Below are 13,301 nucleotides of genomic sequence, written 5' to 3' on the forward strand. Positions count from 1 at the left end.
TATATAATATTATTAAAAGGATTTAAATTTATATTCTAAACGTTTACAAATAATTAATTCATTGACCGCATTCATTTTTTTAAATATATTCAGTAATTGTATTACTCATAATATACGTCATTCTTTTCTTTTCAGATGTATTTTATGTGAAAAATGCACTGATAGTAGGGCATACAAGAAATTAATGAAAGTAAGAACGTACGTTTTGTCAATAGTTGACACCCCCGTGTTCGAGTGGGTGGTTTTGGTTTTAATTTTCGCCTCAAGTATCACACTCTGCTTTGAGGACATTTATTTAAACGATAATCCTCGTCTTAAAACGATTTTATACTGGACCAATTTAGCATTCTGTGTGATATTTGTAATTGAGATGCTTCTAAAATGGTTAGCTCACGGTTTCCATAAATATTTTACGAGTTTTTGGACACTGTTGGACTTTTTAATTGTTTTCGTAAGTTTCCACCATTATAACAATTGCTTATAAGTATGTACTAATGTTCAAATTGATATCGACTAGTTCATTTAAAACAAATTTTCTGCAAGTTAATGGTAAAATAAACTCAATTAGCTCAAGATATTAATCGATAATACAATTAAATAAGAGTGAAAAATATTATTTGTTAAAGGTTTCGGTGTTTAGCTTGTTAATAGAAGAAAATGAAAATTTAAGAGTCCTTCGTTCCTTGAGGACTTTAAGGGCTTTGAGGCCACTTAGGGCAATAAGCCGGTGGCAGGGAATGAGAATCGTTGTAAACGCATTGATGTATGCCATTCCTAGCATATTCAATGTGCTTTTGGTGTGTTTAGTTTTTTGGTTGATTTTTTCCATCATGGGCGTCCAATTTTTTGGAGGAAAATTTTTCAAGTGCGTCGACGACGAGGGAGAAATTTTACCTGTAGACGTAAGTAATATTTGCTAAATTTGATTTTGAAGTCTTTTTAAATTTCCTTTTCTTTTTTTTTATATTTTAGATAATCAATTCCCGTTCGCAATGTTTAGAAAACAATTTAACCTGGGTTAATTCGAAAGTGTCTTTTGATCATGTTGGGGTGGCATATTTGGCGCTTTTTTAAGTGGTGAGTATATATTATTTGTTTTTATTTATTTATTTGATAATTGTAATACAACTCACAAAACAGGCAACTTTCGAAGGGTGGATGGAAGTCATGGCGGACGCGGTCGATGCCAGGGGGGTGCATTTGCAGCCACAAAGGGAGGCTAACCTGTACGCTTACATTTATTTCGTCATATTTATTGTTTGCGGTTCTTTCTTTACTTTGAATCTTTTCATAGGAGTAATTATCGATAATTTCAATATGCTCAAGAAAAAGGTACGTTACTGAAATTAATATACGGGGTGTCCCACCACGAGCTCGCATTAGGCAGTTTTTGAAAATAGTTTTAGAAGACTTAAAAAATACACTGTCAAACTTAAAAATACTTTTAAAGTTTTCAATAAATAAAACAATTTGTAATTTGTAACAATGCCAAGATCCAGAATCAATGAATTTTACAAAAAATTCAACATTTTTTCAAAACTGTTCTAATCTAAGCTCGCCGTGAGACACCCCACATAAAAGAAAAAACAACTTTCTTTATAGTATGAGGGTGGTGTGCTGGAAATGTTTCTGACCGAAAGTCAAAAGCACTATTACACTGCGATGAAGAAGTTGGGAAGAAAAAAGCCACAGAAAGTAATAAAGAGGCCAATTAATCAATTTTTAGCTTTATTTTACGATCTATCGAATTCGAGACGATTCGAGATAGCAATATTTATCCTCATTTTTCTCAATATGTTAACCATGGGTATAGAACATTACAACCAGCCCCATGCCATCTATTTTATATTAGAAGTTAGCAATGCCTTTTTTACTACAGTTTTCGGTTTGGGTAAGTTTTTCTGATGTTAGCATCAAGCAATAAAATAAGTTTGAGTAAATATCAACCATTTTCACGACCAGCGAAGATGATCAATTTACAAAATAACACAGAAAAGTATTTTTTAGAATGTATTGTCAAGATACTAGGACTCAGGTACCATTATTTTACGGTCCCTTGGAACGTGTTTGATTTTTTATTAGTGGGACATCTCCATACATGAGCTTAGGTCTAAAAGTGTGGCAGTTGTTGATCATGAAACCCAATAAATAGGAAACAGATAAAAATGAATATCAAAATAAAATATTGTTTAAAAATTTCCTTTTTCTGATTCTAAACAGTGGGTAACAATAAAAAAANTGTCAAGATACTAGGACTCAGGTACCATTATTTTACGGTCCCTTGGAACGTGTTTGATTTTTTATTAGTGATTGCATCAATTCTCGGCATTTTAATGGAAGATATAATGATCGATTTTCCAGTTTCGCCAACGTTACTTAGAGTTGTACGGGTATTTAGAATAGGGAGAATATTACGACTAATAAAAGTAAGTTGAAACGTTTGTCCCCATTGAATATAAACATAACGTATTTTTCCTCGTCGATTGATTAGGCCGCTAAAGGTATTAGAAAACTTCTTTTTGCTCTGGTGGTGTCTCTACCAGCTCTCTTCAACATAGGAGCCTTATTGGCATTAGTAACGTTTATATACGCCATCATTGGGATGTCTTTATTTGGTCACGTAAAGCAGCAAGGAGCTTTAGACGACATGGTAAATTTTCAAACTTTCGCAAGATCCATGCATCTACTATTTCGTCTCATGACATCCGCCGGATGGAATGATGTGTTAGAATCCTTGATGATTGAACCCCCAGAGTGTGATCCACACTTTAACAATCTCAGCAATGGTGACTGCGGATATCCGTTACTGGCAATTACTTATTTAACTAGTTTCATAATAATCAATTACATGATAATAATAAACATGTACATAGCCATTATATTAGAAAACTTCAACCAAGCTCATCAAGAGGAAGAAATTGGTATTGTCGAAGACGACTTGGAAATGTTCTACATTCGTTGGTCGAAGTAATAATAAGATTTTTATAATGTGTTAATAATTGAGTAAATGTGAAACACTTTCGGTTTTTTGTAGGTATGACCCACATGCAACGCAATTTATAAGATTTGCTCAGCTCTCAGATTTCATAGCATCTCTCGACCCACCACTGGGCATTCCAAAACCCAATACTGTCGCACTGGTTAGCTTTAATCTACCAATTGCAAAGGGAAACAGGATACACTGCCTCGATATATTACATTCCTTAGTTAAACATGTCTTAGGACACGTTGAAGAAACTGATACCTTCAGGCAGGTAAGTGACATTTTGCTATTTACTTCATGTGGTGGACCCTCATATTTTCACACTTGATTGGAAATAGGATGTTGTTAAACAAGTTTTCCTTCGAAACCTTTAAGTAATTTACACGTACAATAGTTATTTAATTTTAAAGTATAGTGTAACATACAATTAAAACCATTAAAAGGTATTATGAAATAATGAGTCTAAAATTGATACAATCGAACAGAATTTCGCACAACACGCAACAAATTTGTCATTCCAACATCTTACAAAATTGACGCAACTAATTTCAGTTACAAGAACAAATGGACATTAAATTTAAGAAACAATTTCCCACACGAAAGCAGCTTGAAATAGTATCATCAACAAGAATTTGGAAACGACAAGATAAGGCTGCGAGAATAATCCAAAAGTCTTGGCATGATTACCTTAGGTATGACAACATGCTATGTAATAAAGAGGCATGTTTTCTTGCTTGATATCTTTCGGCGAAATTGGAACATGGCTTTCGTCTTTACTTTAAGCAATTTCAAATATACCAGGAAACATAAAAAGTTCCTTTTTCGTTTAGAACGCTTAATGTTGTTATTAGTTGCAAAGAGCACGATTAATAAACTTTTGTTTTGTGAGATTGAATGTAAAAATTAGTAGATCAGGACAAATATTGCATTACACTGATTATTCCAGACGGAAGCAGGAAAAGGAAAGGGAATTAGAAGACGAAACTACACAGACATCATCCCCAGGTGGATGGCAGAGCCGCCTCTCAGCTTTTCTACACGTTCATCGAGGAAGTAGGGCTTCTTCACGTAAATCTTCTCGCGCATCAGATGCAAGTGACTTAAGTGAACTCGGTGGACCTTGGTTGAATTTGCCATTACTTCTGCTCTCTAGTGCAGTTAATATTTCTCCTGAAGAACTCGAACTAACTCGTGATCCTGCTGACGTTTCTATAAAAGTTGACTCAGCAACTCCTTTAACTACCACTCCAACAACCCCTACTGGTTCAACACGTCGAAGGAGCATCTACAATTTCTTTTTGAAACATCAAGATGCTGTTGAAACGGTTGAAGAGTCACCACCCATGCCCAAAAAAGATCCTGGTAAAGGCGTGATTAACTTGCTTCCAATAATCACTCCTCAGCCAGTAAATGGACAACAACAACCAATTAAACCAAAAAGGGGTAGCTTAATACAAAGGAAAGGACTTGATAGAGCGAGTTCAACAAAACTTCAACCGAAAAAACACAAAGTACAACATACAAAATCTGACCCCCCTTGCAATCCTGATGTAAGTATTCTAGTTACGGAGGCGTCTCCTGAGTCTCCTTCCTCAAAACCTACTCTAACGAGACAAGATAGTGAGACAACAGTTGTGCAAGCTCTTGTTCATCGTGAAAGTGAGGAGTACAGAGACGAAGAAAGTGATTTGGAGACTACAGTAACAGTTATCCCTGAATCATTGATTAACAGAGATGACGAATCTCATGAAGATAACAACGAAACTCGAGGAAGCTGATGCTAATTTTGTTTATGAAGATTTTAGGGTAGCCCATTTTTACAAATTAATTTAAATTTACTTACATGGCGTACAAATTAAAGGCCAAAGAAATCTCAATAAAGTAAAAACCATATATAGGCATGATATGCTTCATTAAAATAAGCAGCTACTATAAAAAATTGTTCGCAAGCCGTTTAAGTAATGTTAATCTAATTTCTGATTCGCTATTGAAATGTTTATCTGTACAAATCAAATGTTCATAAAAATCAAGGAAGCAGAACAACGAATAATGTCGTGGGGTATTAACATGGGTTTATCAGCTTCATTTCTTCAATATTATTACTTGAAATAAAAATTACATTTTGAGCTGATTTTAATGTTCAGTTAAAGAGCATATCAATTTAAGCAATAATAGCTATTCTCCTTTTAAAAATTTGCTTTAGAACTGATAGAGAATGAAATGCATAGGGGTCTGAATATTTTCTGTGATACTGTACATAGATTAGATTTTTCTATTAGTTCGTTTTAGAATTCCTTTTAGAAACAGGCATCATTTTGTTTTCTGTTTGTACTTGATGCAGTAACGATACGTACAAGAAGTTTCGAAATAAAGTTTAAAAAGTGCGCAACTATGAGCTACAATAGTCAATATTATATAGTTTATAATTGGTACAAATAAAACATAAAGTGATGCTTGGTGTTCAACTTATAAAATACGGTAAAGTTTAATTCTAACATGTTGTACAGAAAAAACCTAACTGTAAATAGTAGTTACATAAAAAAAAAACAGTTTGTAGTTTAAGAAAAATGTACATATGTAGTTTTCAAGTAAGTTTCCAGCCCAAAATTAATGCGTTCAGCCTAACATTCAAGTCAATTACAAAAAATGTAGTTGATGAGTTATTCGAATGAAAGAAACCGCGGCTACAATCAGTAGTTTTAAAAATATTAAATAATATAACATTTGTTAAATTTGCTAGCTTTATCGTTTGATATTTACCAGTAGATTTCGTTTAGCCAGATGCACTAATTATCCGATACGAAGTTAAATTATTTATAGTTCACTTTTCTTATGTTTAAGAATAGATATTCGTGAACATTATGTAATTTTTTGGGTCTTATAAATCACTTGTGCTTTTGCAAGACTCTTAAGCAGTTTTTATACCTCCAATGTCTAGTTACAAAAATTGCTATTATATAAAGATAGACTTGTTATTGGGAACATGCAGTTATTTATTGTTAAATAATGATTATGAATAAATAATACAACGTCCTTCCACTTATTTACTTGTCAATCATGTAAAAATAATGTTTTAACAAACGCGCCCTTTCTGGGAGAAGATCGGGAAATTAATTTCAAAAAACAAAATTATTCATAAATTAAACCTTTTGTAATTAATTTTTTGTACAATAACTCGAAATTATCAACAAATTAAATATAGCATTTAGTTTATTGCAAATTTTTAGATCAAAACTGAATTATTATTAGCATATTTTATTTACATAATATTTCTAAACAAATTATTTATTTAGTTATGTTTTAGTTGTTTATTTTGTTGATACTCTGGTATGTTTATTCCACGAAAAATTGGCAGCATACGACTTTGGTTTAAATTTCTTTTCAAGGTGTGATTTTTCGACATAAAATTTATATCCATTTTTCTGGCAATAGGTAATAGCTTCTTCTTTTGTACTGAACTGAATATGTAAATTAGAGTGAGGATCCCCACTAAAAATACAAGTGCATGCATAGCAATAGAGTGTATTCCATACCAAAAATTATAAGATATTAGTTTACCTAGAACACCAACCCATCAAAGGATTTTCCCATCTTTCACGGTTGTCAAACTCTATTCTCCAATTTCCAATATTGTCAGTTCCACTTTGCATAGCATTTTTAGCGGGTTCAAAGATCCTCACGCGACGCTCCTTAACTATTTCTTCAGGCACCCCAGAAATGGGGCTTAAATTAACCTTAAAAATTTCTTATATAAAGGTGTTCATATATTTCCAAACAATACGTACTGGTCCCTCCACGCACACCGTATTTTTAAGTTGCTTTTTATGAGCAATTTCTTCGGGAGTAGCTAGAGCTGATTTAATATCAGTTGGATCAAAAGTTATCTGCCTAAAAGTGCTTGTAGAGAAACTTGCGCAGCACCTTAAACATTTCAAATTAAAATAAGGTAGTAGTTCAGAGAATAACGATTACCATCTATTAACATTGGTAAGAAATTGTGGCAGTACTTTTAGATGTGCCATTTTTAAACAACTTCTAATTAATTTACAAATTGTATATTTATAACCTTAAACCTCAAAATGTAAAGTTGTATTAGGTAACTATACCATAGAAGGTGCGTTCATTAATCTTAACGTCCAGGTTCAGTTTTGTTTGAATAATAACAAAACCGAATTTTTATTNTTATTTTTCTCTTACAAAATAATCTATACAATTTATTCTCTACGTAAAATTAAAAACATTATATGCAAAACCCTGCCCCATTCGGGGGTTGTGCTGAGATTCCCCTTTTATTCATTCGACAAGTATGTTCTTCTAATCGTGCAGAAACTGACTGCATAGTTTTTAAATCTCTTGACTTTATGGTGGACCATAATACTTCTGCAACGGCGCTAACTCGAGGAAAAATCCGTGGAATTATATTAAATCTATTAACAACTTCTCCCCACATACACGCTTCTCCCCCTATAACCAACTTCTTCTGAACTGGCGTTCCAGCGAAACTACTCGGCTCACATTTGTAAAAATTGATCCAATCTCCACCGGTGGCGAGATGATCTAAGTACCAACAACTCGACAAAAGTACACCGTGACTTCGATTTGTTGCCTAAAATTATCAAATATAACAAGGTTAAAAAGAAGGCATTAGTATTATAAACATTTGACTTACAGCTTGTACTGTTTTTTTCCATGGTTCTATCCAAACTTGAACGACTGTCGAAGTAGGCAATTTAACGCCATTATTAAATACTTCTTCCCATACCACAGGGCTAATATTTAACTTGTTAACGATATTTAATAATCTTTGAATATAATAACCCTCCAAAGCTGCATAATCACCTGTTATATTCATTTTCCTCATAAAACTATTAACATCTTTATTGGCTTTCCTAAAACGTGTTTCTCGTGATATATATTTAGGTACCCTTTTGTACATTCAAATTTCTTATTCATACCAGCATTCAAAAGATACTTCATCTCCACCTAAATGCATATATCTTTCAGGAAATAATTCTTTGATTTCTTTAAAGAATTCTTCCATAAATGAAAACACAAAACTATTGCTTGGATTTATGGGTCCATAAAAATTGGTGCCATCCCGTGAGCTGTCACATACAGTTAACAATTCCGGCCTTCCTTCTCCCCAAGATCTTGTGTGCCCTAAAATCTTGGAATAGATTACATTTTCTATTTAGATTTTGACGAGTACTTAGCACATTATTAAGGGTACTTATTGTGTAAACGACATCGCAATCGTAAAATTTGAGTTTTCTTTACATTGAAATTTAAATTTATAATAATGGTTTACAAATAGCAATTAATTTTTCAAATATCGGACATTTTTTATTCCTGAGACTAATTAGTTTATCGTTTTAATTACATTATCCCCTACTCCGCGAAAATGTGACCACATTTTAGATAGAAAGGTGAAGGCCAAAGATATTGCATTGTGTATAGGTAATGTATATGTACTATATATTTTTTTTGTTTATGTGTTATAATTAACCAAAATTAACACGCTTTATGTTTGGAAAATCGTATTGAAATTTCACTATTTTGTGTTATTGCTGATTATACAATGTAGGTAAACAATACAACATTTTCTTGTTAATTATTACACTTATAATTAGAGTAATCGCAATGTTTGTGCCAGGTACCTAATATTTATGATTTCTTATTAATTGTTATGATTTTTTTGTTCTCGTTATTTCAGTTGAAAGCACCGTTTGGTAATATTTGATGCCATTACAGCAAGTGCTATAAAAAATTAAATAAGTTTTATAATACTTGTAATTATCTACAATACAATACGAAATTTGAATAAATGATGTTTGAGAACTGGGACGTTGTATAAAAGAAATTACAGATTATAAAAATGTTCAATATCTTGTAATTTTAAATATTAATTTCCCTGAACAGATTGTAGATAGATTACATCAATATATGGACTTTTCTCAAGTGATAGAACACTTTATTAGACAAACTGCAACGTTTAAGGAAGTAACTTAAGTTTTGCAGAATAAGTTAGGGTGCATAACTAAAACTAGGTTTAAGAAAATGTTGATATTATTTGCTGGTTGTTAACTCGACAATTTCCTTGATAAATTCCACCACTATAGAGTGAAACGTTGGAGTTTGTCTAATAAGATGTTCTTTTACTTGGGAAATGTTCAAAAATTGGTATTATAGTTTTAATGTTTTATATACGTAAAAAGTACCCCTTAGAAAGCATGCGCGCACTTTTAAAGTATTGGTTAATAATTTGTAAATAAAAATTTGTATATCCGTATGTACTGTTTTCAAAATATTACCTGGCAAATGTTTTCCTAATTGCAATTTTGCAATAAAAATGTTATATTTTGGAAAATTATTAATAGAGAAATAATCAAACAATTACCTGGAGTATCGAATTCTGGTATAACTCTTATACCTCTTTGAGTTGCATATCTTATTATCTTTAGGATATCATTTTGGGTATATATAAACATTTCTGGATGGTAAGCGCCTTTATCGCTAAAATATTAACACTGTAATTAATTTTAAAAACCAATTGAGTACCGTATAATACCTCAATTCAGGAAATTTTCGACTTTGGTATGGAAAACTTTCGTCGTCTGTAATATGCCAGTGAAGCACATTCAATTTATTATATTCCATTCCTTCAAGTATTAGTTTTATAGTTTTTAGAGGAAGATAATGTCGAGATGTATCTATAAGTAAACCCCTATGCGTATATCGGGGGTAGTCTTCGATGTATGTTTCGTTTATGAATATCTAAAATATTGTTTTTAATTTTTATCTCGAAAGATACACATTCTTATTGAACAAAAATACGAAATAGCAAAATATTCTGAGCTTTATCAATAAAAATGTTATTTTTGAGAAACAGCTTAATTAATGGTTTTGTTTTTAGTTTCACGTCCTTAGATTTAATAAACAAAATTTAAAGTTGATCCTTTTTTGCATACTAATAAATACAACTTTATGCATAAAATATTGAACTATAATTTTACCATGTTTCCTTTAACCGAAGCGTACAGAAGTTGGGAAAATGACTCCAAACCTCGCAAGATTCCCCATACTGAATCGGAAGTTAAAAGCGCTAAGGTGTTACTCTTGCTACCACTAACTGATAATTCGTCTTTAACAAAGATATGATAACTTATAGATAGGAATATTCATTATTAAACATTGCAGTAGCTAAACGAAATCTATAGAGACAGTCAGATACGCAATTGAAGAGGCTGAATTACCTCCATTACTTTTTTTTGGTCGTTTATTTAACAGATAAAAGTTTTTGACTTTAATTACTCTAAATGATTTTATTCTTACTAAATGTATTGCTTTCCAACATAGAAGGGAGGAAAAATATGAAATTTAACATAAATAATTTTACAGAACTGCCTACAATCCTGATAGAACAAATTTTCCAAACAGATATATGTTAATTCTGTTTCGAATTTTTAATTGTCCTTTTTTTAGATCTACTTACAATTTTCGTCCATATCAATAGATGGTAGTGTTTCGCATTTGTTCTTAAGAAGAATATCTAGCCCATTTATTATTCCCATAAATTTTTTATTGCTCGACGAACTTTCTATCACATTTAACGTTCTTTTCAGTTTCCCTGCACTCAAAATTATCTTGTAATACCTTTCTAAAGCATCTTGCACCAGACGACAATCTTCTCTCAAAACCTATAAAATTTGAAAATAAAATACCTTCGTGAACCAAAACATATTTTTAAAATATCGTTCTGGCTTAGTTAGCTATATGGAGTTAGTTTTTCCATTTATTAGTTTAGAAACACAAGAAAACCTAATCAAAATGAAAATTTATATTTAAACATTGTAATTTCCTGTAGTGTTGAATAATTTTTTCGATTAGAAACGGACTAGGAAATTGCCTGAATATTTAGTTTATCTTATCAAAAACAAATTATGAAGGAAAATCCAAATAAATAGGTACTTGAAAGGTTTATTATATTAGAAAACTTCAACCAAGCTCATCAAGAGGAAGAAATTGGTATTGTCGAAGACGACTTGGAAATGTTCCTAAACGTTTACAAATAATTAATTCATTGACCGCATTCATTTTTTTAAATATATTCAGTAATTGTATTACTCATAATATACGTCATTCTTTTCTTTTCAGATGTATTTTATGTGAAAAATGCACTGATAGTAGGGCATACAAGAAATTAATGAAAGTAAGAACGTACGTTTTGTCAATAGTTGACACCCCCGTGTTCGAGTGGGTGGTTTTGGTTTTAATTTTCGCCTCAAGTATCACACTCTGCTTTGAGGACATTTATTTAAACGATAATCCTCGTCTTAAAACGATTTTATACTGGACCAATTTAGCATTCTGTGTGATATTTGTAATTGAGATGCTTCTAAAATGGTTAGCTCACGGTTTCCATAAATATTTTACGAGTTTTTGGACACTGTTGGACTTTTTAATTGTTTTCGTAAGTTTCCACCATTATAACAATTGCTTATAAGTATGTACTAATGTTCAAATTGATATCGACTAGTTCATTTAAAACAAATTTTCTGCAAGTTAATGGTAAAATAAACTCAATTAGCTCAAGATATTAATCGATAATACAATTAAATAAGAGTGAAAAATATTATTTGTTAAAGGTTTCGGTGTTTAGCTTGTTAATAGAAGAAAATGAAAATTTAAGAGTCCTTCGTTCCTTGAGGACTTTAAGGGCTTTGAGGCCACTTAGGGCAATAAGCCGGTGGCAGGGAATGAGAATCGTTGTAAACGCATTGATGTATGCCATTCCTAGCATATTCAATGTGCTTTTGGTGTGTTTAGTTTTTTGGTTGATTTTTTCCATCATGGGCGTCCAATTTTTTGGAGGAAAATTTTTCAAGTGCGTCGACGACGAGGGTGAAATTTTACCTGTGGACGTAAGTAACATTTGCTAANACTTTAATTACTCTAAATGATTTTATTCTTACTAAATGTATTGCTTTCCAACATAGAAGGGAGGAAAAATATGAAATTTAACATAAATAATTTTACAGAACTGCCTACAATCCTGATAGAACAAATTTTCCAAACAGATATATGTTAATTCTGTTTCGAATTTTTAATTGTCCTTTTTTTAGATCTACTTACAATTTTCGTCCATATCAATAGATGGTAGTGTTTCGCATTTGTTCTTAAGAAGAATATCTAGCCCATTTATTATTCCCATAAATTTTTTATTGCTCGACGAACTTTCTATCACATTTAACGTTCTTTTCAGTTTCCCTGCACTCAAAATTATCTTGTAATACCTTTCTAAAGCATCTTGCACCAGACGACAATCTTCTCTCAAAACCTATAAAATTTGAAAATAAAATACCTTCGTGAACCAAAACATATTTTTAAAATATCGTTCTGGCTTAGTTAGCTATATGGAGTTAGTTTTTCCATTTATTAGTTTAGAAACACAAGAAAACCTAATCAAAATGAAAATTTATATTTAAACATTGTAATTTCCTGTAGTGTTGAATAATTTTTTCGATTAGAAACGGACTAGGAAATTGCCTGAATATTTAGTTTATCTTATCAAAAACAAATTATGAAGGAAAATCCAAATAAATAGGTACTTGAAAGGTTTTTGAACCCTGTTACATTGTTATCGTATTTTTAAGGGAATAAATTGGCAAAAAATAGATGCGATTATTAAACGTAATTTTAGTAATGTAATAATTATCTAGAATAAAACTAAAGAACATGCTAAGAATTATAATTATAAGTTAGTTTCGTTTGAATACATATAGTGACGTTTTCAGCTAGCATGGGTTTAAAAACAAATTATTGGAGGAAAGAGGTCGCTATAAACATTTACATTTATCTACAAATTTTGTACGAGACCTCTAATATAAACAGATAATTTGTAAAATAATATTTGATAAGTATGAATTAACCTTATCAAGGTTTTCCAACGCAAACATTAAAGTTTTCGCCATTGTGTTAATTGCAAATTTTGTTGCATTTTGATACCAATTCTTATCAATAATTCTATTACGATTGATTTTAAATATAATTTCTTATCATACCCCTACCGAAAGTACAGTATTTCTTCCCTGATTTTAGGCAAAACAAAAGCAAAACATTCCCTCTCGAGTAATAAATCGCGTTTGTTACCCCTTATTAGGATACAATTTCACCATCCTTCGCGTTATTTTCACTCTCACCTTCGGCTCGAGTGGTAATTCACGCTCGGAAGGGAATACCCTTGATGCGTAACAAAACTTTTATTTCAATTATAATTTGAAAATTCTACATTGAGACTTACATGGAATTTAAAAGTTTT

General features: G+C 31.5%; 3 protein-coding genes across 3 annotated transcripts in view; 1 reads left to right on the plus strand and 2 right to left on the minus strand.

Moving 5' to 3' along the window:
• The window catches only part of LOC108742742 (sodium channel protein 60E), a gene marked incomplete at its 5' end in the record, with an annotated part of 21,234 nt that extends 15,573 nt beyond the window's left edge, over nt 1-5,661 (plus strand). The window contains 11 exon segments of the mRNA XM_025979408.1: nt 169-451; nt 627-902; nt 973-1,077; nt 1,141-1,332; nt 1,603-1,891; nt 2,008-2,035; nt 2,261-2,426; nt 2,492-2,967; nt 3,035-3,254; nt 3,536-3,675; nt 3,930-5,661. Coding sequence (XP_025835193.1) covers nt 169-451; nt 627-902; nt 973-1,077; nt 1,141-1,332; nt 1,603-1,891; nt 2,008-2,035; nt 2,261-2,426; nt 2,492-2,967; nt 3,035-3,254; nt 3,536-3,675; nt 3,930-4,761 — 3,007 coding nt within the window.
• A 567-nt stretch (nt 5,662-6,228) lies between these two features.
• Nucleotides 6,229-7,084, minus strand: LOC108742746 (NADH dehydrogenase [ubiquinone] iron-sulfur protein 4, mitochondrial). The gene is made up of 4 exons (XM_018478055.2): nt 6,956-7,084; nt 6,769-6,904; nt 6,542-6,717; nt 6,229-6,472 (listed from the first exon to the last, which is right to left on the minus strand). The coding sequence occupies exons 1-4, from the start codon at nt 7,003-7,005 to the stop codon at nt 6,292-6,294; spliced, it is 543 nt and encodes a 180-aa protein (XP_018333557.1). The 5' UTR covers nt 7,006-7,084; the 3' UTR covers nt 6,229-6,291.
• Nucleotides 7,085-7,165: 81 nt separating this feature from the next.
• LOC108742753 (beta-hexosaminidase subunit alpha) lies at nt 7,166-10,708 on the minus strand. The gene is made up of 7 exons (XM_018478064.2): nt 10,476-10,708; nt 9,997-10,124; nt 9,552-9,757; nt 9,381-9,496; nt 7,939-8,143; nt 7,653-7,872; nt 7,166-7,589 (listed from the first exon to the last, which is right to left on the minus strand). The coding sequence occupies exons 1-7, from the start codon at nt 10,552-10,554 to the stop codon at nt 7,224-7,226; spliced, it is 1,320 nt and encodes a 439-aa protein (XP_018333566.1). The 5' UTR covers nt 10,555-10,708; the 3' UTR covers nt 7,166-7,223.
• Nucleotides 10,709-13,301: the final 2,593 nt, after the last annotated feature.

This window comes from Agrilus planipennis, unplaced genomic scaffold (genome assembly GCF_000699045.2).
Source record: "Agrilus planipennis isolate EAB-ADULT unplaced genomic scaffold, Apla_2.0 scaffold361, whole genome shotgun sequence".
In the NCBI taxonomy this organism is placed as follows: Eukaryota; Metazoa; Arthropoda; class Insecta; order Coleoptera; family Buprestidae; genus Agrilus; species Agrilus planipennis.